This window comes from Equus przewalskii, chromosome 13 (assembly GCF_037783145.1).
Source record: "Equus przewalskii isolate Varuska chromosome 13, EquPr2, whole genome shotgun sequence".
NCBI classification, from domain to species: Eukaryota; Metazoa; Chordata; class Mammalia; order Perissodactyla; family Equidae; genus Equus; species Equus przewalskii.
The window spans coordinates 23,924,668-23,949,086 of record NC_091843.1 but is presented as its reverse complement, the minus strand read 5'-3'; the positions used below and the strand labels follow the sequence as shown (position 1 = coordinate 23,949,086).

Sequence of the window (24,419 nt, the reverse complement as noted above, 5' to 3'; positions counted from 1 at the left end):
ATTAGAATATAATGCTTTATCAGTATATAAAACACCAAATTATATAATACAGTCATTAAGTTCAGAGTGAGTTAGAGATGAGAGAGACCAGGACCAGGTCATCCATCACATCACCCTGTTTTGTTATCTTCATAGTGCTTCTCACCTGCTGAAATCTTGTTCATTTATCTGTTTATATATTTACCATCTGGCTCCCTCCTGAAATGTCAACTCAGTTCGATGAGGGCATGGGACCTTGCCTCACTTGTTCATTGCTGTCCCTAGCATGTAATGTAATGTTTGGCATATAATCCATGTTCAATAAATATTTGTTGATTGAATTCATTAATCTCTAGAAGGTTTTACAGAGTACTTGGAAAGAGAGCTCAGCCACACAGGTTATGAATAATCAGAGAGAATGGGAAAGGGCATTCCAGACACAAAGATTGTGAATTAAGGCAATCCACTGGAAATGAGCTTTGAAGGAATGGGGTCAGCGAGGCAATGGGCTCCGAGTGAAACTGTACATCACGTTTATAACAACTTTCTCAGTTTGTCAAGCTGTGTGCATTTATCTCTTTATCTGTTTAGCATGGGTCTCCTCCCAGTAAACTGAGACCTCCGGGAGGGCAAGCATCAGGCTCATTTCACTTTCAACTCTATCCCCAGCACAGTGCTTTGTACATAGTAAGCACTTGATAAAGGTTTGTGAAAGGAAGGTAGGAGAGGATGGAAAGTAGGCCGATGGGTAGGTAGGTGAGTAGATGGGTGGGAAGGTTAGTGTTACGTTGAACCATACAAAATCGCTCATGTTTATCAAAAGTCAAAAGTCATCAATTATCAGCTGTTTCCTATATTTCAACCTGTAATTTCGTCTGGCGGAGACTATACTTATCCACTGCCTGAAGGTGGCGGGTTTTAAAATATCTTTTATTTGCTGTGTTTATTAGAAGCTGAATAGGTTTTTGAGAAAGGTATCTCATTGTTGAAAGGGAAGCAAACCATTTGACAAGAAGATGAAAAAGTAATGAAGAATTATTAATAAAACTATCATCCCAATAGTATTTGAGCTCCGCGGTCTAGAATTTCACATTCTAACCACTTTTTCAGAGCATTCATTGTGTGCACTTGCATTTAATTATTCCCTACACAAAAAAATATGTGAGCTGCTATGCACATACATCCAATTAAGTAGATGTCTGAATGTGGATTTTAATAACCTTGAAAATTTATTCAGTTAGAGAAGAAGCCCAAGTGCTTCTCATATGTTTTATCCCTCCTTGCAACAGTGAAGGGGGAGAGGCAGAATGTACTAACCCCAATCTGATGATTAAAAAAAAAATAAAGAAATATATCAAGTTAATTTGTAGGCTGAGCTAGGGCTAACCCAAGGCCTGTGGTCTTAGCTATTCCTTGTTGGGTGGTGAGTCTGGATGCTCAAGCAAACCTCTGGATAGTTCTTTCCACATTTTTTTTTTTTTTTCCTGTCTGCAGTGATTAGGGACAGTCTACACATTGAGGATGAAGGAGTGTTTGGGGACCCTGGCTCTTAATGATTCAGCATAATCAGACATCCTATGGAAAGGCTTCCAAAAGTCAGTTCCCTGTCCTGATACTGCTCCCAGGCTGCTGTGAGATCTGGCAAATCACTTCTCCTCTCTGGGGCCAGACTTCCCATCTGTACAGTAAGGGGTCAGACTAGTTGATCCTGACACTCTCTTCCAGCTTCCGGGTCCAGTGGCTCAATAGTGTCTGAGTATCCAACTGGTTTAGAGAAGAAGGCACAAAATTCAGGGAAAAAAGGAACTGCATCTGAATATGGTTCATGCACAGAGTTGAAGGTCAAGAACTGGGACGGAATCAACCATCAACCCATCTGACCCTCTGTCCACCCATCTGTCCATCCCAGCAGTAGATACTGTTATGACTGTGACAGGGAATTCAACATAGCATAAGATTCCCACCAGGGAAGAACCTCCATCTATGGCGAAGGCTTTATGGAAGAAGGCGAGAGATGGGAGCACTTCAGCTGTATCCTCGGGGTTATGATAACAGTACTCTACCCGTGGAATCAGATAAAACTGATTTCAGATCCTGCATCTGCCACTTAATAGCTAGGTAACCTTAGGGAGCTTATTTAACTTCTCTATGCCTCACTTCCTCATCTCTAAAACGAGGAGGTCAACAATGCCCACCATCATTGGATGGTTGTGATATTGTAGTGTGAGTGCTTAGGATAGGACTGGGCACATTGTAAGTACTCCAGTAATGTTAGTTGCTATTATTACTGCTGTTTTAGCTTTAATTGTTAGTATGATTGATGAATCTCCTCCCATTGTGTTTTGTAGATTATAAAGCTGGAGAAGAATGGCATTGGCTACCACTATATCCTTGCAAATCTGGTGAGTAGAGTGTACTGCAGGCTCTCAAACTGTGGGTCTTTTTGTATTTGGGGCCCTAGCTTGCTTCTGTGGTCCCTGGCTGGTGGGAACCCAGTGGGTAGAAGGGGCAATTCAGAACTGCAAATACTAGGCTTACCTTTCCCCCTCCACATCCCCACTTGTCAAACCATGGGACACTGTTGGTGAACCGCTAACCTTCCTTGAAAGAGATCATGCTAGAGGAGAAGGCTTTAATCAGCAATAAGGACAACATCACCACATCTTCGTTTTTTTTTTAAAGATTTTATTTTTTTCCTTTTTCTCCCCAAAGCCCCCGGTACATAGTTGTATATTCTTCGTTGTGGGTCCTTTTTTAGTTGTGGCATGTGGGATGCTGCCTCAGCGTGGTTTGATGAGCAGTGCCATGTCCGCGCCCAGGATTCGAACCAACGAAACACTGGGCCGCCTGCAGTGGAGCGCACGAACTTAACCACTCGGCCACAGGGCCAGCCCCAACATCACCACATCTTTGAATGGATACAAGATACTTTGACCCCACTGTTTCTAACCCTCTATTTTGACACCAGTGATAGTTTTACCATTTATAAATACAAACATTTAAATCACAATGATATTAGTATCGACAAATTTTTAACCAGAAACAATTTTCCAGCATGCACAATATTATCAATTTAGTTTTTATTCACTTTTCTATGTGGCATCAATAGGCTGTCTTTTTTTAAACAAAATTTGTTTTCATTTTAATGTATTGCATTTATTTTTACTGAGTGCAATTATTTTCCATGTGATAAAGATGATTCATAGAGTAACTTTTTGTACATACTAAATCGTACCTAGTAATATGCACCATTATGAGTTTTCCTTTGTGGCCATTATTTGCGGCAAGTCTGCTTTTCCTGGGTCATGTGTTGCCCATCTACCTTTTTCATCATGAAGTTTCATTCTTCCAGCAGTTTTTTTCCAAAGCCAAAAGTAATTTTGTTTCACCTTTAGTCCTATTTTTTAAAGAGCTTTATTGAGATGTAATTCACATACCATAGAGTTCATCCATTTGAAGTGTATGATTCAATGGTTTTTAGTATATTCACAGAATTGTGATACGATCACCACAATCTCATTTTAAAACTTTTCATCACCCCAAAAAGAAACCCCATACCCATTAGCAGTCACTCTTCATCACCTGCCAAATTCCCCCAGCCCTAGGCAGCTAGCAATCTACTCTCTATCTCTATGTATTTGCTTATTCTAGATATTGCATATAAATGGAATCATACAATGTGTGGGCCTTTGTGAGGCTTCTTTCACTTAGCACCATGTTTTCAAGGTTGTCCATATTGTAGGATGTGTCAGTACTTCATTCCTTTTTATTGCCAAATAATATTCCATTATATGGATATGCGACATTTCATTTAGCCATTTATCAGTTGATGGACATTTGAGTTGTTTTCACTTTTTGACTGTTATGAATATTGCTGCTATGAACATTTGGGTATAAGTTTTTCTCTTGAGTATATACTGTCGGGGAAGTGGGAGAATTCCCCCCACCGCCTTTCCTCAAGGTTCTTATGGCTGGTCAAATAATCAAAGAGGCAGGTTAGCAAGAGAAAATCAAACAAAATTTAATAGCATGTATACATGGGAGAAATTCAGGGTAAACTGAGTAACTCGGCCGTCTGGCTGAGTCCACCCATTTAAGTACCCTCAGCTACGGACAAGGAGCACATAATGATCTGGGGCTTCAAGGGGGAGAAAGACAATTGTCATAGAGATGGAATGCAGAAGTTTGATAAGCAGGACTTTGATAAGAGTGGACTTAGCAAGGATCCCCCCAAGTGTCCTAGATAGTTATCTACGGTGATGGCCTGTCCTGGAGACAACCTTTATTTTAAATTTCTTTAGGCAGCTTGGGGGAAGGTCAGATGCTCTTTCTGGGTCTTTTGAGGCTTCATTGTCTTCAGCTCGAAATAGTCGGCATACCAGAGTGGCACACCTTGGAGCGGCCTGCTCTCAGCCCCATCAATACCTAGAAGTGGAATTCCTGGGTTATATGATAACTCTGTGTTTAGTGTTTTGAGGAGCTCCAAAATTATTTTCCAAAGTGGCTGCCATCTCACATCACATTTTAATAAATCAAAAATTTTGCCATGTGACAATTTGAGCAATTGTCAGATTTCCTTAACGGCAACTTTTTCTACAAAGTTTGTTTATTATCCTGGCCCGTCTTTGCAATTAGCTGTGTTTCCATTAAGATGTGATTTTTAGCTTTTTGTCTACAGCAAATTAGATCTTGTTCAGTTTTAGCCATGTTATTTTGTGTTGATTATTTCTGAGTAATGTTAATTATTAATTGAACAAAAGGTTGATATTCTCTACTTATTTTGGGAATAAAGGTCATTAGTAGGACAAAGGCACAGGATCTGTGTGTATGTAAATGTCAAAATGAAGAATCCAGAAGTGAGACCAAAGCATCTTGTCTAATTCTTAAACTCTGTCCCTCTTTCTTTCTGGCTTGATCTCTGGGCTTAGACAGATCCTTGCCTACAACTTCTTTCCCCGTCAAAACTTCCTCCTTGGCTGTCCCAATATTTCAGGGTGAGGACTAGAAATAAAAAGGACTAATTGAGATAGGTTAACCCAGCTATGAATGGGTAAATACGTTACTTTTTCATAGGTATTTGCATTTTAAATAGTGGGTGGATGTCTGGAGACTTTTTGGTGAAACAGAGTCTCACCCTAAAGAGCTGTTTGCAACAATGAAATTTTTGTCTTTTTAATGAAGCAAATCCTTGACATTCCTCAAATCCCAGAGCCTTAGTGCTAGAAGAGACTTTGGAAGTCAGCTCCAGCTAAATCTCCTTTGCTTGGAGGGAAACAGAAGGTGTTGTGACTTGGCCAGGGTCACACAGCAAGTCAGCAATAGAGCTAGGCCTAGCGTCAAAGTTAGCGGGCAGCATCCAATGCCTTCTCAGCTACTCCAGGACATCTCTCAGTACAGACCATGTGGGCATCCTGCTGCTTGAGAATACACAGAACAAGGGTGGGGGCAAGCATAACCATCTCTCCAGGGTAAGATAGAAATTACACACCGACAGCCTCAGAGCCAATGAAACACCCCAGGTAATTATATCGCCAGCCTCCATCTGTTACCAACTGACCCCTTGGTCAGAGCGTCACTAAGTCAGCCCCTTGGGTTTCTGTATCCTTCTGATCTGCATTCTTTTTCTTCTGACCTAATGAGCTCTCAAATCCTTACAACTGCCAGCTAATAGGATGCAAATTGCATATACCATCTAAATACAAAAGCCTTGCATGTTTCAATAGATTAGTTGATAATTAGGCTTCAAATTACTAATTAATTCAGTTTGAAACATAGTTGAGTATGTGGTGTGTGTTTTTCTTCCTCCTTCAGAGGAATAACGCAATTTATAAGATGATAATTTTTAGAAATTCTGCCACATAATTAGCCCACTGCTGCATGGAACTGACCCCCTCCTTCAGAGCATTGTGATTAGGGTGTAATTATAGCGTTAGAAACCGAGGAAGCTTTTGAAAGGTTTAACAAAAGGAGGGAGGGACACTTTTTTTTTTGCAATTCTTTCTGTCTGTCCCCGTCTGAATGCAGGAGCTTCAGAGTAGCCAACAGCATTCTTCTAACAGATCACTTTGAAGGGATGCTTTTCAGCCTCAATAATCAGATTTGGAAGGCTGCTAGAAGAGAGGAAGGATGGAGACTGTGGGTCAGAGAGGTGAACTTTGTGGACAGAGAGTCAAAAAAAACCCTGCTTTTTGCACAGACGCCACTCTCAGCTAGCTTGGTGATCTTGGGCAACCCTGCACCCTCAACGCTCTTCCCTGTCGATTGGGAATAATAGTTCCTTCTCTACGTGCTCATAGGCTCATTGAGGAGACCAGATATGTGGCTGAACGCCACCACACTTTGAAAAGGTAAAAATGCTCTGCATACGTGGGGAATTCTTACTGCTTATACTAAATCTACCATCTGCCCAGACTCACATAGTGCCTGCATGTATATATGCAAATATATGCTGATATATGTGTTCATATTTTACATATGATAGGAAAGATGTGTAACTATTGTTCCATAGCATTGGTAAGCCCATAAAGTGAACTTGAACCATGCAGAAATCAGTGAACTCTGCCATTATTTCTTTCCTTTTTTAAAACTATTTTATTGACGTTGTATTCGCTTATAACTTTGTGTAAATTTCAGGTGTACATCACTGTATTTCAGTTTCTGTATAGACTGCTTTGCATTCACCACCAACAGTCTAGTCTTTACCTGTCACTGTACACCTGTGCCCCTTTACCCCTTTTGCCCTCCTCCCACCCCCTTCCCTTCTGGTAACCACCACTCTGTCTCCATGTCTATGTGTTTGTTTATCTTCCACATATGAATGAAATCATACAGTATTTGCCTTTCTCTGTCTGGCTTATTTCGCTTAGCATAATCCCCTCAAGGTCCATCCATGTTGTCACAAACGGCATGATTTTGTCCTTTTTTATGCAAAGGGGTGCACATATCTTTTCGAAGTACTGATTTCATGTTCTTTGGATAAATAGCCAGAAATGGAATAGCTGGATCATATGGTATTTCCATTTTTAATTTTTTGACAAATCTCCATGCTGTTTTCCATAGTGGCTGCACTAGTTTGCATTCCCATCAGTAGTGTATGGGGGTCCAACCCTCGTTATTTCTTGTCTTATTAATTATAGCCATTCTGATGGATGTAAGGTGAAATCTCATAGTTTTGATTTGCATTTCCCTAATAATTAATGACATTGAACGTTTTTCAAGTGCTTCTTGGCCATCTGTATATCTTCTTTGGAAAAATGTCTGTTCTTATCTTCTTCCTATTTTTTTTATCAGGTTGTTAATTGTTTTGTTGTTGAGATGTATGAGTTCTTCATATATTTTGGAAATTAACCTCTTGTTGGATATATGATGTGCAAATATTTTCTCCCAGTTGGTGGGTTGTCTTTTTGTTTTGTTGATGGTTTCCTTTGCCTTGCAAAAGCTTTTTAGTCTCGTGTAGTCCCATTTGTTTATTTTTTCTTATTTTCCTTGCCTAAGGAGACATGATATTCAAAAAGATACTGCTAAGACCATTGTCAAAGAGTGTACTACCTACATTTTCTTCCAGGAGTCTTTTGGTTTCAGGTCTTACATTCAAGTCTTTAACCCATTTTGAGTTGATTTTTGTGCATGGTGTAAGATAATGGTCTACTTTCATTCTTTGGCATGTAGCTGTCCAGTTTTCCCAACACCACTTATTGAAGCGACTTTCCTTTCTCCATTGTACGTTGTTAGCTCCTTTGTCGAAGAAGAGCTGTCCATAGATGTGTGGGTTTACTTCCTGACTCTCAATTCTGTTCCAATGATCTGTGTGTACATATTTTGAGTTCAAAGAGGTATCACACTCCCTAAATTAAAATATGTACCATTATTTCTTAAAGAAGCCCCTTAGCCTTCGAGCCCAGTAGAGGGCCCACCTGTCCAGTCTGACTGTCAGTCCTCCTCCAAACCTGGCACTGACTCTGAGTCCACTCCCTGCTCTGAGTCTGTGGTCACAGCAGCCATCTCCCAGCCAGAGCTCTCCAGAGTGACAGCTTTTACCTTTGCGATGCGTCAGCAGCAAATCTGAGAACAAACTAGTGTTTCTCAGCACAGAGAACCTGTGGCCCCCACAATGCCTCTGCAGAGCCAATTTAGGAAGTGCTGCCCTGATGGTTGCAGTCTTCAGTCCAGGGGGCTGCAAGCATGAGTGCTCACATCATCGGACAAACGTCCAGGTTATTAATGATGATTAGAGTTTCACTGAAATAAAAAAGCACAACATTTAAAATTTTTGTAGAGGGGCTGGCCTGGCGATGTAGTGGTTAAGTTCACACTCTCCGCTTCAGCAACCTGGGGTTCATGGGTTTGGATCTGAGGCGCAGACTTATCCTACTGCTTATCAAGCCATGCGGTGGCAGGCGTCCCACATATAAAGTAGAGGAAGATGGGCATGGATGTTAGCTCAGGGCCAATGTTTCTCAAAAAAATTAACAAAACCAAAAATAAAAATTCTTGTAGAGAACTAGCAGACCTCTGAGAATTTATAAAGGGTCCACCAGACTCCAGTTTGAGAAACAGTGAAGATGTTGGATGTGGACCTTATGGTGCCTCCTGGGGTGTTGATAACAAAAATAATAATAGCAATCCCTCCCATTTTCAGGCCATGTTATAGCTTATGTGACGCATTCACATGAATCACACCACTGGGTTTTGAACATCACAATACTTCTGTGAAATAAGCAAGGTAGAATTTGTCATCCGCATTTTACAGATGTGAAAACTGAGGCTCAGAGACGTTATAAGACTGAGCTGCAGAGAAGGAAGGAAGGTACCTAGTCAATGGAGTTTGGCTCTCAGAAATCTGACAAAAGACAAGTAATGTCTGTATAAGAATAGGACAACCAGACTAAGGATGTCAAACCACTTTAACCACTGAACTAGAATTCCTTAAACCCCTAAAAAAACCAATAACATGGCAATAACTACAATTCATCAAGTGATTGCTACATTCCAGACACTATGATGAACACTTAAATGCATTTCTATTAAACACTCACAAGAGTCCTCAAGGTTGATAGTATTACCCCCACTTTTCAGATGAAGAAACTGAGGTTCAGAAAGATTAGAGAGTTTTCCAAAGTCACAAAGTGTATAAAATAATGGAGCTGGGCTTCCCCTCCCGGACAATAGAACTCTAAAGCCCATGTTCTTACTACTGTGCCATGTGACTGCAGAGCATGGGGGAGTTGGGGGAGGTGCAAGCGTGGGGGGCCCCTGACAAGAGAGCTTGAGCTTAAACCTCGCCTACAATTGCAGCAATAGACCTGAAATTTACACACAGGCTCTCACACTCCTATTGGATACCTTCCCCCTTATAGACTGATAGAATTTCCTTATATGTATAATTTCTAGCATATAAGGAAGCGGAGGGAGAGGTGGTGAAGTCGGGTTATCTCAGGTCTTATTGGGGTATCTGGGGACAAGGGCAGTCAGCCATTTCCACCACGTGGCTGCAGATGGACTCTGTGAAGTGGTACAGCTGGAAGTTTTGGTCCACGTGGCAGCTCACCCAGGCCCCAGCTCCATGCTGCTGCTCCCCTGCTGTGTCAGTCCTGAGAAGAGACTGTTCTTTCCTCTCCTTGCTCCCCTATGGTGAGGAATCTGTCTACACCTCCTGGAAGGTCAGGCTCACCCACTTTCTTCTGCACCTCTCTTCCCTCTGTCTCACTACCACACACAGTCACGTTTTGTTTCTGTAGCCTTCCATTAGGCAGCTGGTGCAGTAGTTGGGAAGGGTAGCTCTGGGCTCAGACAGATCTGGGTTTGAATTCTAGCTTTATACTTATTATTGTGTGACTTTAGTGAAGTTACCTACCCTTTCTGAGCTTTCATTGCCGCATCTGTAAAAAAAACAAAGGAATAATGTGATATTATCTACCCCCTCATGGGCTATCATGAGAACTAGGTGAGATAAAACATTATAAAGTGTTCATAGTAATATAAGGCCCCAAATAAGCCCTCAGTATGTGTTAGTAATTACCACCAGAATAATTATTGTCATCACCAGCATCATAATGATTATTAGTAGAGAAAGAAGACTCAACATCTGGGGACAAGATACTATCTTTGAGGTCCCTCACCTCCCCCACCAGACGAAATCTCATCTGCAACTGATTCCCAATTACATAATGTCTTCCTCCCTGCTGTCTGTAAGCTCCTGGAGGAGGGACCGTGTCTGCCTGGTGCACTCATGAATCCCCAGTGCCTGGCAAAGTGAGTTGCATTAACAGGTGTTCTTTAAAAAGTCACTGAATGAAGGCGTAAAATGAATTCTCAGGAAATAAACAACGTTTGTACCCACATATCACATGCACTTAAAGGCAAAATCCTGGTGTCTATGCTAAAAGACGCAGACATAGTGGGAATATGAATACGGTTATGAATATGCAAATGAGTGGATAGAGATGAGCCTCGGATGGCTTCTAATCCACTTCCCATAAAGGGCCGGAATCTCCTCTACCACACCCCTAACAGAAGCCCATCCATCTGGCTCTTGTTTGAATAACATCCAGTGATGGGGAGCTCATTCCTCGGAGGCAGCCCTTTCTCTTCTCAAAGCGCTCTGACAGTTTCCACAGTCTTCCTCGAACGGGGCCCAGTCGGCCCTGTGTTGCCCTCTCATCACTCCTGGTTCCATCTGCCCTCTGGGGAACCTTGCAGAACTCGTCTGCTGCCCTTCCACAAAGCAGCCTCTGTGTATTTGGCAACACCTACCTGGCTTGCTCTTGGTGTTTGTTCCTCCACCTGGACACCTCCCTGTTCCCCCACTGCCCTCTCAGAGGAGGTGGTTCTAACAGCCAACCAAACAAACATCAAATGTGGACCAGTCGTGTCCGCATGCCGAGCATGGCATCTGTTCATACAAGAAGCACTAAGAAGCACATGGCTTGACTTTTGTCCTGGAAGTGTATGGCCTTGTCTTCCAGCTAGATTGAAACATGTAAATAAAGGTTTAAAAGAATGCCAGAGAAAAATCACAAAGTGTGACAGTAATGCCAGCCCCCTAAACGGCCACCTGAACGACCAGAGCATGGCACTCAGAGACTTCAGAGGCCTCTGATGCTGCAGGGCATCTGGGAAGGCTCATGACGGTGCATCCATGCGGCCAGTGGTCCTGTGAAGAGTGTGTCTTTGCCCTGGTTTGAAGGATCCAAGAGAGCTGGAGCTGCAGGGTCCCTGGGAGCTCGTCTCACTCAGCCCTTTATTTTACAAAATGGGCACTCAAGGTCCAGGGAAGCGAAGGGACCTCGTGAGGTCCCTCAGAAGGTAAACAGCAGAGCTGGGCTGGAATTTGGAGCAAGCGTTTGCTCTGTTCTTTGTTGCTTCTTTTCCTGTCACTCCTGCCTCTCAGTTTCCACAGTGTGCCCGTGGGTGTGTGTGCGTGTGTGTGTCTGTCTGTGTAAAAGAAAGAAACAGAGACAGAGAGAGTGGCTCAGAAGCCCTCCCTCCCCCTTCCCCGTGCCCCTCCCAGAGTCTCTCTTCACTGATGGGGCTCATTGCAGTTTCCCCTTCTCCCTCCCCACGGCTTTCCCTCTCTTGCTCTGCCTTCACCTCCCTCTGCTGTACCAGTGAGAACGCTTGGGTAACTTCCATGACCAGAGCTGACGCTGCAGAGAGCCTCTGGACGGAAGGAGGACGTGGGTGGGTAGAAAGCCAAATCCCAGATCCCAAAGGATGCCAACTTCCTAGATGGTCCCAGCGCCCCGTCGGGCAAAGCTGAGTCTACGTTACTTTTTGCACTCACACCCCATGTTCTAGAATAATGTACTCAAGAGACCTGTGGGAGTTCCTGCATCCCTCCAAGAAAGATGAGACTATATTCCCATTTTCTGAGTGAGAAAAAGGAGATTCAAGTTGTTGAAGGAACTTTTCCGAGGTCGTGTGGCTAAAGCTAGAATTTGAACTCAAACCTCTCTAATTCTAATGACTAGGTTAGTTCTCCAATGGACTCCACTGCCCAGATGGAGGAAACCTTTGCAACTGTTAGGCCTAGCGTTATAATTAAGCCAAGTTGAGAAATAAACTCTTTTCTTCCTGAAACTACCTGGGTTTGAACTCCAGCTCAGCCACTCACTAGCTGTGTGACCTTGAGCAAGTCACTTGACCTCTCTGTACTTCAGTTTCCTCATCTGAGGGTGGGAATATTAATATACACCTCACAAGATAAAGATAAAATGAGTTAATTTATGTCACGCTTTAGAAGAGTGAGTGCAGCAGAAGCCTGGGGTCTCATCCTAACTCTGCCACTGACTTATTATCATTTGTAGAGATAATTATATTTTTTTGAGGGTCTCAATTTGTTCAAGATTTGGTACAATGTTTTCAAAAGGTATAAATTATCAAAAAGACCTTTCCAGATGTGTGATTTACGGTTCTAGTTTTCTTGCCTCTCTCTGCAGTCCAGAGGTATCAAAACAAAATTCTCAAAGCCACATGGCTCCCTGCATCCTAAGGGAGGAGCTGCTCCCTTCAACTCCAGCATTCGGTGTTTGCATCCTTCTCTCTTGCCAGCCGAGCACACCTCGCTGATTTGGAATGGCCCCTTCCATGCTGAGGCAGTGGACTATGTCAGATATACAAGACGGCGACTGCAATTGCTCTTCCAGCACATGGAACCCTCTGGCCATGCCAGATTGCAAATAGCAGAGACAGACCCCTCAGCACCAGTTTTGACAGGAGGTCGGGGTAATGTGTAACTGTAAGGCGTCCGTCTTTGCTTCCTTACTTGGCTTTCTTTTTAAATGAGAAAAGCAGATACTATAATGGGAGGAACATGGAGCCCCGTGAGTCAAGGGGCTCTAAGTGAGGACTTACTACGTGCCAGGTACTGTGCTTAGAATTTGATGTATGTTAATGCAGTTAATCGTCACAACAGCCCCATGAGATAGATACTTATAATAACCCTTATTTTGCAGGGAAGGATCCTGAGGCACAGAGAGGTTGAGTAGCTTGCCTAAAGTCACACAGCTAGGAGGCGTAAGAGCTGAGATTTGAATGCAGGCAGGCGTGTACAGGTGTTTCCTCTCACTTACTGTCTTCAGTCGCTCTGACTCTGAACCTTAGTGCGTGCGTGCTTTCTGCTTAGAAAGTTCTTCCTGTGCTCTTCACCCAACCCAAGCCTCTTCTTCTTTCAGGCTTCGTTGCTTCCACTAGGAAGCCTTCTCGGAGATCCAGGGTCAGATTTTGCTTCACTTATTTGGCTCTACAATAACTTGGGTAATATTGGCCTTTCTCAGTAGACCTTAAGCAACTTGAAAGCAAGGACCGCACTTGTCTTATTCTCTGCTGCATCCCTTTGTCTGGTATGCGCTTGGCAATAAGAAGCAGTCGCAAGTGAATGAGTGAAGGATTAACAAGAATATTCCTTTCCCCATTCCCAGTAGGTTTCCAATTTATCATATGTTTAGACTTTGATTCATTTTTCACCAAGCAGTCAATGGGTGCCCTATTATATAAGGCTGTAAATGCTCACGCTGACATTTCATCAAAAAATGGGCTCGCTTCAGTCTTTGCCCGATTCTCCCTGGTCAGGAAGGTTATGATCATGTAAAAGAAAGCTGCTGTGATTTCAAGTCAGCCAAGAATTCCATCCACAAGGGCCTGCCCCTCACAAGGAAGCAGTGAAAGGCCGAACTTTGACTTGACCTTTGGCTCTTGCTCTGAAGTAGCCCTGGCCAGGGGTCACCCCTGAGGGTAGCTGGTTAGGGCAAAGTTAAGATGAATGAACGCTCTGGAAGACCAACTAACCCCAGGCCAGGAAGGACACTTCTGAACCTGCGTATCCACAGCCCAGTCTGGGGGCCCCTGACCTTCTGCCACGAAGTACCAGCATTTTACTCTAAATCCCCGACTGAGAGAAGTTGGTTCGTGAGCCTCTGCCTGACTCTTACAGTTCTGTGTCAAGAGGAGGCACCTGTGGGGGGAATGCATGTGTGTTTACAGATTTTCAAGTGTACAGGTACCCATCTCCCAGGTTTCAAATGTACTTGGATAAGTTAATGCTAGCGGGGTTTTTTCCCCCAATATGGATGGTGTTTTAGCTGATTTAAGCACAGCCACAGCATCTTATTCACTAGGTGGGAACAAGATAAGCCTGCTTGTTACCAGGGATTATACAGGGTAAGGATGCATTAAAGGTTGAGTTGGTTAAAGTGACTAAAATAGGGAAAACGTGAAGACCTTTATGTGGAGACCTGGTTATCTGAGGACACAACTAAGTCCTGAGCCAAGGAATATTCCAGGAATTCACATATATCCATATTCATGTGCACACACCTGTGTGATCACAGAATTGTAGATCAAAGCCAGAAGGGCCCTTAAGAGAGAAATCAACTGACTCAGAAGTTTCCATACATTTTAGTTTAAAGCTCTGTTTTTAGATGAATCTTGGGGAGGATCCTCATATGTAAAACAGACAAAAAGCTGGGCTGCTTTGGTGGAAGAGGGAGAATGGGGACCTAGGCCCTCACCCTTCTGCTGTCCCCCAACCCAACATAGTCACCCCTAAAATGCCTGCAACCCAGGAACACAGTTTGAAAGATCACTGACTTTTGCCGATTAACCTAATGCCTGGAGAGGTTGAGACCGTTGCCCAAGGACAAACGGCTCATGAGGCTCAAAGACGGGACAGAACTTATGCGGTTGTCCCTAAAACCATTTTCCTGACACTTCTTATTTATGACTCAGCTCAGAATATACTACACAAAAAAGTCAATAAAAAGAAGTTTTGGTCCACGAGACAAAAAGCTGAGACGTTGAGAGAGGACAGGATTGAAGCTTATAAGAAAATTAGGAAAAGGGTGAGCAAAGATGTTCGTTGTCTGTTCATTCCTCGCAGGAACCGAACAGTCAGCCTGCTCCAGGTACTGTGTTGTGGACACCATGGGGACCAAGGGCCCTGCCCTTGAGGACCCTGCAGTCTCCCAGGGTGGGTGAGAAGGACCACTGCAGTCTCAGAGAGAAAGCTAGAGAGGCCTCAGAGAGAGAAAGAGAGAGCGTTGTGGTTCACATTCCAAGCCCCAGCACACTTTAAAGGAACTGAAGACTAACGTGCGGGTGTCCTGGAAGCCTGCTGATGCCTTCTTAGCGTGAAGATGCAGCCCGTCCCAGGTGCCTCGTTGCAGGACAGGAGATAAATGAATCAGACTGACTGGACTAGGGGTTAGGAGGCAGAATGTACAGCGGATGGAAAACAAGCCCAGAGTCTTCTCACTTGCTGTGACTGTGATCTCTGCCCCTCGCTTAGCTACGTTATGTTGAGCAGACACTGCTCCATTCATTTAAGCCTCAGTTTTCTAATTTGCAAGATGGGAATGATAATAGTACCCTCGTCACGGAATTGTTATGAGGATTAAATGAGATAATACAAATAAAGCACTTAGCACAGTGTCTACTATGTAATACAGGCTTGATACATGTCAGGCACTGTGGTTGTTGCTGTCATTATTATTTCAGCCAAAATCTGCGTCCCGTGACTTCTGCCCATTCGTTGGCTCTGGCTTACCTTCCAGAGCCTCAGACATCAGATCTTCCACCTCTTCCCCATGAGAGCCCTTCTGGGGTTCAAATACTGCCTTCGCTTACCCTCGTAGTCGTCCATTATTTTTTAGGTTGATCATCTCCACTCTTTTCAGGCTTTTCTAATGTAACAAGACTTTTCAAACTGCACTTCCCTGTAACTATCCTTTCTATGGAGCTGTCATCTAAGAATTTATCTGACAATTTGGGGAAACTTGGCATGTTCAACTTGTGCCATTTGGAGTATAAAGTGCAGGCTCTTTGATCTGTTCCAGTCTTACCTCTTCTGGATCTCAAGGGGATGGATGGAGAGAGTGCTCTTTCCAGTGTCCCAGGCTGGCTTCATAAACCTTCTTCTCAGCCTTTCCCTTAACAATGCTGGAGGCTCCTCTTCCTTCTGACGGGTGTGGTGTCTGCTCAGCAGAATGATGAGAGCTGAACAGCTTGTATGTGACCTCTTGAAAGAAACCCAGAAAAAAGGGAAATCTGACTTTGAAGATAAAACTTTTCATCCTTTGAAAGCTGTGTTCCTATGTGCTCACATCTTGCCTGACCCACTGTCTGGTTTTGAAGCGGTTCTAATAACACCTAACCTCTTTTGGCCCAATGATAATGATGATGGTGAATGTGATGGTAATAATGATAGCTAACACTCATTAAGCACTTACTATGTGCCAGACACAGTCCTAGGTGCTTAAATGTATTCTTTGAAATCTTACCCCAATTCTGTGCTGTAGGTGTTATTATATCCACATTTTGAAGACCAGAGAACCAAGCCTCAGAGGGGTGAAATAACCAGTAAGCACACATAATCAGTTCTTTTGTTTCCAGGCGCACATGATAATTAGCAGTTATAATGATAGCCCAGAGCCTCTTCATGATCCTTAAAGCTTTTTCCAAATCTTTACAGCAACATGACAGCATATCCAATGTAATTATAGTGTTAAACATCTCTTTAGGTTATCACAATTATTTGAAATGCCTTTTCATTCTAATCCTTTGAAAATTATAATTGACATATGATAGATGGAATGACTATATTAGCTAGTTTACTTAATTGAGCAATTTTACTCTCAGTCATCCTATTCAAACATCCGGTCAGCATTGCATGGCCTCCTACAATGAGTAAATGGAAAAGACAGATTCTAATCTCAGCTGGGCCTCTAACCAGCCATCCAAACAGGCTGCTAGTCTCCTCTCTGGCCCTCAGTTTCCCTCTCTGACAATGAGGGGTTTGATCCCATCTCCAACATCTTGGCTTCAGGCGTCAGTCAACTGTGGCCCATAGGTCAAATCCAACTGTCACCTGATTTTGTTTGGCTCATGAGCTAAGAATGGTTTTCCTATTTTTTAATTATTGGAAAAAATGTAAAGAAGAATATTTCATGACATGAAAATTATATAAAATTCAAATTTCAGTGTCCATAAATAAATTTTATGGGGACACAGCCATGCTCATTCATTTACTATTGTCTATGGCTGTTTTCATGCTACAACGGAGGAGTTGAATAGTTATGACAGAAACCGTAGAGCCTGCAAAGCCTAAAATATTCACAATCTGGCCCTTTCCAGGAAGAGTTTATAGGTGTGGGGTAGGTGAGCACTAACAGACTTCAGATAAATCAGAGGCTTGGGAAACATCTAACAAACCTTAGGAGGTTGGTGTCAAGAAGAGAAATCTAGTGTCCTCTCCCACAAAAGCTCCTTTAAGAAAGAAAGCTGTACTGGAAGGCCCCTCTTTGGCAGGGGGAGACATTTATTCTTGGCTGTTAACTGTGTCAGCCACACTGTCCGAGGTTCTTTGTCTGGGGCAACCTGGAAACACCATCCTAAAGCTAAGCTCCTCCACTGGCAAGGCAGCGTAACACATTAACGAAGAAGACAGATTTTATGGTTGGACCACAGAATCCCTCACTTGCTGTATGATCTCAGAAGAATTCCCAGAGGCCTCTGATCCATAGCTCCTCAACATAAAATTCGGATGGATCCCCACTCACTCATTTATGCAAATAAGCATCCGGTGCCTACTTTGCTTGGTTACCTCTCAGGGTTGTTTGAGGAATTAAATCGGATTATGCACACAAAGCATTTAACAGAGTGCCTGGCTCAGGCTAAGAGCTTGGGAAATGTTTAAAATAAATCTAGGGGTAACTGTTGACTGATTATTTCATTTTTCATTTCTAAATGACAGTAATTTCATAATTCTCAAGACGTTGCTTAGACGAAGTTATATAATGCATACGGAGTGGCATTTTTGCCATTATTGTCAGTTTTTGTTATTCTTCTGAGCAATGCTTCTGAAGCTGTGTTTCAGTGGAGCATTTGACAGTGCCACTGTTTCTTAATTCCAGGCCAAGAGAAAGCAAATTAAACAGGGCCCTCTTGATGGATCAGAACAAAGATTCAACAAATGCAATGACTTCTCTCCCCTTTTCTGTCACTGCCACTCTCTCCCCTACTTTCCAGGGACTATGAGATGACCCCTGGCCAGCGAGGTACATCAGAATTATCTGAGGATCTATTTTTATTTTTTAATAGTACTAAAAGGGAAATATATTCACACAGTAAAAAAGAAAAAATATTACAGAAGGGTATAAAATAAAAAGCAAACGCCTGCTCTCTGAAATCTCATACTTCTTAGAAATATCTCTTTTAACCCTTTTCTATTTTTGGTGATTCTGGTGGTTTCTCTCCACACTTCTACATAATATGTCCACGTCTCTTTTTCTTGCTTTATCGACTTTAATCCCATTCGCGACTCCCCATTATAAAGATGATGAATCATCTCTTAGTGCTCATATCCTATCCTTAATGTTTGTTAGTTATGCTATTATTTGAAATTCTTCTAATGAGAACTTTTATAATTTTAATATATTGAACCTTGATTTTTGATTCGCCAGCATTAGAGCTTTGTAAAAATACCGATATCCAGTTTCCTCTCCAGGGCTACTGAATGACAATTCTTAGGGATGGCTGCTTTGTAAAAGCTCCCTAAAGTATTCTGAGATGTCCCCCAGGTTAAGGACCTCTATCCTTAGAATCTGCTGTACACCAGCCAGTTCGTTTGCACTTGAATGAAGACGGTAGGCAGAGCAGTCTTCTCATGTCGCCCGTTTATCAGTCACACAGGGGACAGGGTGAAATAGCACTGAAGCAGACAGGAGCACAGTGACCACGCTTCAAGAGCTCACTCATCACAAAGCCCCATTTTAGATGAGAAACAGAGTCATTCTGTGAAGAGCAGCCTCTGGTACAGCTGTGCGGGACAGGGGAAGAAGTCTGAGTTTAGGAAGCCTGAGTTCTCACGCTGAATAACTTGGAAAAGAAGCATCCTGGGTTAATTTCACAGTGTCCAGAGCCGTGGACTCAGTATTTGGAGACATCTTATAAAATAGGCAAAATGGCTCCAAGAGAATGGTGACAATCCAATTTCATAGTTTAAATCTTTAATAGAATATAATCAGCCATGTCACATCCTTATACAATATTATATAATTAATAGCATGGATACAGCAGATAAAGAAAAAATGTGCTAATTACCAAACATTACCCCCCAAGGTTTTTTTTAAATAAAATGGCAAAGAAAAATTAGAAAATTATTTAATTAAACCCTGTTTAATGAGCGTGCTCTGGGGAATAGAGTAAGTGGGTTGAATTTTCCGGTTAACTGGTGGGCAAATAGTCAATACCTTTATTTCCTCTTCTTAGTCAAGAACACTTTTCCATATTGGCAGAGTCCATTTTCTTGCATTATAGAGAAATCAAGTCTAGTAACTATAACAGACTCATTTCTTAGTGATTAGGGACACTGTGGAAATTCAAGATTACTATTCTAGCATGAAATCTTACATAGGAGGGAAGACATCAGCTGTTAGATGAATGTACGTTGACTCCAACTTATTGCCTGATTTTGTTTGTTTTACCTAACAGCAAAGATATGAGCATTTTTCTTTTTTTATCATTCTTTGTCCATTCCTGCTCAGGCGAGTGGAGGAGTTCACTTAAAGGGTCCCATCAGTTTGATTAGATGTAACCGAGGTTTGGCTCCAGTAACCTTGCAGTCAGACATTCTGGTGATGGAGTTGAGTGGCATTTATGTTTGAATAAACTCTGCCATTTCCTTTGGCCTCCATTATGTTCGAGATGGGGGCAGTCAGTATGAAAGGCCCAGGAGCTTGTCGCAGATTTTCAAGCAGCAGAATTTGACTGCGGGAGATAATTTCCATTTCATTCTCTCAATAGTTATTTTATGAACAAAATGTCCTTTTTAGAGTCTCTAAAAATTATGGGCAATCTCTCAACTGTGCATTAGCTTTTAACCAGTGGTGAGATGGCTGTGCTTTTAGGTGGCATAATGTCTTCAGACGCATATTGGGTACAAGAACCTAATTCTGATTTCATCTGTACTAACAGCTTGCTAGAACTGTTGTGCAAATCAGTAGACCTCTGTGAAAAGCTGTACACTGTGGCTATGGGAAAAGTTAATCTCAAAAGATATTTCCAATCTGAGCTTCTCTTTGTAGCCAATTAAAACATCCACTGGCGTTTGTTGCCTGCTGACCATATTTCTCCTGGCTGATAAGAATGCTTGCTTGAGGAAAGTCTCTGGCTTCTTTTCAGTCACTCAACAAATATGGATTGAGCACCTACTTTGTGCCAGGCATTGCTCTAGGTGCTAGGTTCTGGGACACGTCAGTGAACAAACAGAAAAAGTCCCTGTCCTCTTGGAGTTGGCATTCCAATGGGAGGAGAGACGACAAGGGCACAAATAAGTAACTGAGATCGTCTCAGATGGTGATAAACGGTCTGGAGAAACTCTGACAGGGCACTGACTAGACTGGGTGTTGGGGGAGACTTGATTGGCTTCTCCTAGAAGCAGGTCCCAAGAAAAGAATTCAAGTACAAGTGGTTTCTTTGGGTGCCAGTCCTAGAAAGAACAGCAGGGAATCAGGGAAGTGAGGTAGGGGAGGGACGGCCGGCAGCCAATAAAGGTGTGCAATCAAGACACTTACCCCCGGGGGCTATAGAGCCCCATCCCTTAGGGGACCTCTAGACATCGGTGTAGAACTCACCTCAGGGTTATCCCACCCAGGGAAGAGGATTCTGGAGTATTTATCTACTAACTCTCCATCTGCCATCAGTTGAGAGCTGCTCTGGGTGTGTTAATTCCTGGAGACACCTGGCTGACCCTGCAAATGGGTGAAGTAATAGGTATTTGCAGTTAATATCTAAAGTGGAATATCAGTGTATAAAGGGGAGTGGAAATGAGCAGGGTACCAACCGCGTCTACCACAGGGTGAGAACTGGATCGTTAGATAAGGGTCAGGAAAGAAAAAAGAGATGGCGTTTTAGCTGAGATCCAGAAGCTGGAAAAGAGCCAGCCAGAGAAGGCACACTTCCAGGCAGAGAGAATAGCCAGGACAAAGGCTCTGAGTGGGACTGAGCTTGGTTTGTTCATAAAATAGAAATAATCAAGAATCACAGGACTTCAGAGGCGCGGGGTGAGGGGAGTATCCTGGAGTGATGAAATGCTGATGACTAGATCTCTTAGATGAGAAAACTGGATCAAGTCAATGAGAAATTAAGAGACTGGGTGGTGCCGTAGGATCCCCAGGCACAGCTGGGGTTTGGCACTCAGGGCTTTTGGTCACTAGTCCAGGGTGGTTCCCCCACCCTCTATCCACCAAACTCCATCCCCTGCTCATTCTCCCACTTTGCTCTTTGGGATTTGGCAGTTTCCCCAAGCCCTGGAGCCCAAAGGGCACTGACTTTACGATCCCTGCTCGAATTCCTGCAGTGGGCCCCTGAGAAAACCTGAAAAGAAACCCAAGGTATCACAAGGCTCTACATGATCCAGCCTTGGGCTGCTGCTCCAACCACATTTCCCACCCTCTCTCCCTCTCACGCACTGTGGCTCAGTCACAGCAGCCTTCTTACTGTTTCTGGAACATGCTAAGCATCCTTCGACCTCTGAGCCTTTGCTCAGAAGACTGTTCCTCAGATTTCCCCATAGCTCACTCCCACAGCTTCACTTTGCTCAGGTCCCCATGCCAACACCACCACCTCAGTGAGGTTCATCTGATCATGGCTTCCAAAGCATGCCATCGCCCTCCTCTCCCCATCCTCCCACCCCTTATCTTTCTTCATAGGACTCACCGCTAATGCATAGTATACTGTAGTGGACTACGCTTATACACGATGCTACGTATTGACTTGTTTATTTCTTTATTATTTGTCTTTCCCACTAGAATGTAAGCTTCATAAGAGAAGGAACTTGTTTTATGCACTATTAAAATAGTGCATTATATGTTCTCAAAAATGTTTGTTGAATGAGGAGTGAGTGAGCAAAGAACTTCAGAAGATCCTAGTTCTGGTCCCCTCTCTGCCACTAACTCTTTGAATGACTTTGCAGTTTCTTCATCTGGCAAACAGACATGTGATTTCTACCTTATAAAGACATGAAGTGAAGTGAAGCCATAGATATGAAAGTGTTACACACTATGGAATATATTATACAAATATGAGGGTTCTTTCTCAAGTTGAAGACTTCCTGAGTTTGAATAAATCTTCACCAAGTGGAGAGAAAAGTTTCATTCCCAAAAAAGAATCCTTTGAGGACGTTAGAATTGATAAGTCTTCATTGGGTAGAGAAGATCGAGTCGGTGGTATGGGAAAGAGCACAGGGCAAGGAAGGATCAGAATCCAGCCTCTTCCACAGTCTTGCTGGTGACCTTGGGGGGCCCACAGGAGCTTGTCCCCGTGGACTTCAGACTCCTCCTCTCTCAAAAGGGTGGAGAGTGGGCTGGTAGAAGAGACAACGCTCTCCGTATATTTCTATTTGATTCCATATCTCTAGCGTCACAATGTTCCCAGCCACCATTTATTGATCACTCAGTCTGCACCACGACCTGACACGCATCATCGCATCACTTTTTCTCCCCAACTTCCTAACCTCCATTGTTCAGACAAGAAACCATCAAGTAACTTAGTCCAAGATCGTGTAACTACTGGCTGTCAGTAGCAGAGCCAGCGCTTCAACCCAGGCACAGCTGGCCCCTGAGCGAGTGCTCTTAACCACGGTGCTACCTGTGTGCACAAACTAAGTGATAATTGAGATCAGAAGGAAGAGAGGCACAATTCTTTCTCCATTAAGTTAGTTCCACCTTGTCAACAGGATGGAAAGTCCTGTGATTCTGTAACATGGTTAAATTGATTTATGCAGGCAGCATGTTCTGACTTCTTTCCCCTCCTCTCTGCACAGGGTTTTATGGACATTGACTTAAACAAATTCAAGGAGAGTGGAGCAAATGTGACAGGTTTCCAGTTGGTGAACTACACAGACACCATCCCAGCCAAGATCATGCAGCAGTGGAAGAACAGCGATGCTCGAGACCACACCCGGGTGGACTGGAAGAGACCTAAGGTGAGGGGGTGGGTGGCAGGCAGCATAGGACCAGCTTGGTCCCTTTGTCTGCCCCAGATTTCTGGGCAGTGTTAGTCTTTAGAAAAGGAAAAGGTTTTCTAAGAGGAACAAGCTAAGGAAAATGTATCCATAAAGATTGAGGGTACCTTGAAAAGGTCAGACAATCCAGAATGACAATGCCTTTAACAAGAAACACATTTTGTTTTTCTCTCATATAAAAATTCAGAAGTCAGCACTCTAGGGCTTGTATAATGGCTCCACAATCATCAAACATTCAGGCTGCTTCTATCTCCTTGTTTTCCTATCTTCAGCATATGACTGCTACCTTACAGCCCAAAATGGATGCTGAAGCTCCAACCATTACCTCAGTATTCTACCCAGGAAGGTAAAAAGGAAAATAAAAAGCACAACTCTTCCTTTAAGAACCCTTTTCAGAAGACACACACATCTTCCACTCACCTGCTATTGGCCACATCTTAGAAACCTAGCCCCAGCTAGTTAAAGGGAGAGCTGGAAATTGGTGTCTCTATTCTGGGCAGGGCCACCATGTTGCACAGCTCCAGGATGCTGTTTGCATTCAATTTGTTGTGGATTGAGCCTCATTGAGTTGTGCAGTGAGTTAGCCCTTAGTTTGGTCAGCCATGTACCCAGCTAAATATCAGGGAAATCTAAAAGCAATATCCAGAACATCTCTGCCTCACAGAGTCAACTCCCAGTTATCATGCAGACTACTACCTCCCACTTCCCAACAATGCAGCTCGAAATCCTTCAGCCAAAATCTATTTTGTTTGCTATTTGATAATGGTTAAGAATAAAGATGACAGGTAATTTTTCTCTCCCATGTCAAATCTGGTAGTTTAGCAGTGGCTGTGTGGAAACTGTGTTGAGAAGGATTCTGAGGCCAAATTTGCTTATCTGGGGCACAGTGAATCCTCGGCTACTTTCTTGTGCCATTGGTCAGTTTCTTTTTGAGAATGGTCGTTTCACTGAGATGCTTCTTATCCCACTGATTGAAAACTGTTCCAGCAATTCGAAAATGAAGAGTTATTTCAATACAAGCGTAAGCAAACAAAATCACAGAAGTGCAATGAGCAAACCACGTAGTTAATTAATATGTGAATACCCCACCCAATTTCCAAAAGATTAGAGCAGATTATAAAAATAACCAAATGTAACACATATACTTTTAAAAAGTGAGAGAATCAAAGTTAAAAACTGGAAAAATACTTATACATTCATTCTACAACTCTCTATTATGAACTTAGAATATGCCAGAGAACATGCTAGCACTGGGGAGAAATTAATGAAGAAGACAGATGTGAGTTCCAAAGCCAGGATATATTGTCCTGGACTGTTTTCTTGGTTTTGATTCATCAACAAAAACCCTCTTTTAGGCAAGAGGGGAAAAAATTGAGAGCTATCACGAATAAGCACAAGGGGAAAGTTTGCAGAACGTAAACCT

General features: G+C 43.0%; 1 protein-coding gene across 14 annotated transcripts in view; it reads left to right on the top strand.

Annotated features, from left to right (window-relative positions):
• Positions 1–24,419, top strand: part of GRIA1 (glutamate ionotropic receptor AMPA type subunit 1) — a 289,089-nt gene that overhangs the window by 157,258 nt on the left and 107,412 nt on the right. For all 14 annotated transcript variants that reach the window (XM_008518178.2, XM_070569172.1, XM_008518177.2 and 11 more), the window contains exons 5-6: positions 2,328–2,381; positions 22,796–22,957. In XM_008518178.2, coding sequence (XP_008516400.1) covers positions 2,328–2,381; positions 22,796–22,957 — 216 coding nt within the window. The remainder of the gene's footprint in view (positions 1–2,327; positions 2,382–22,795; positions 22,958–24,419) is intronic.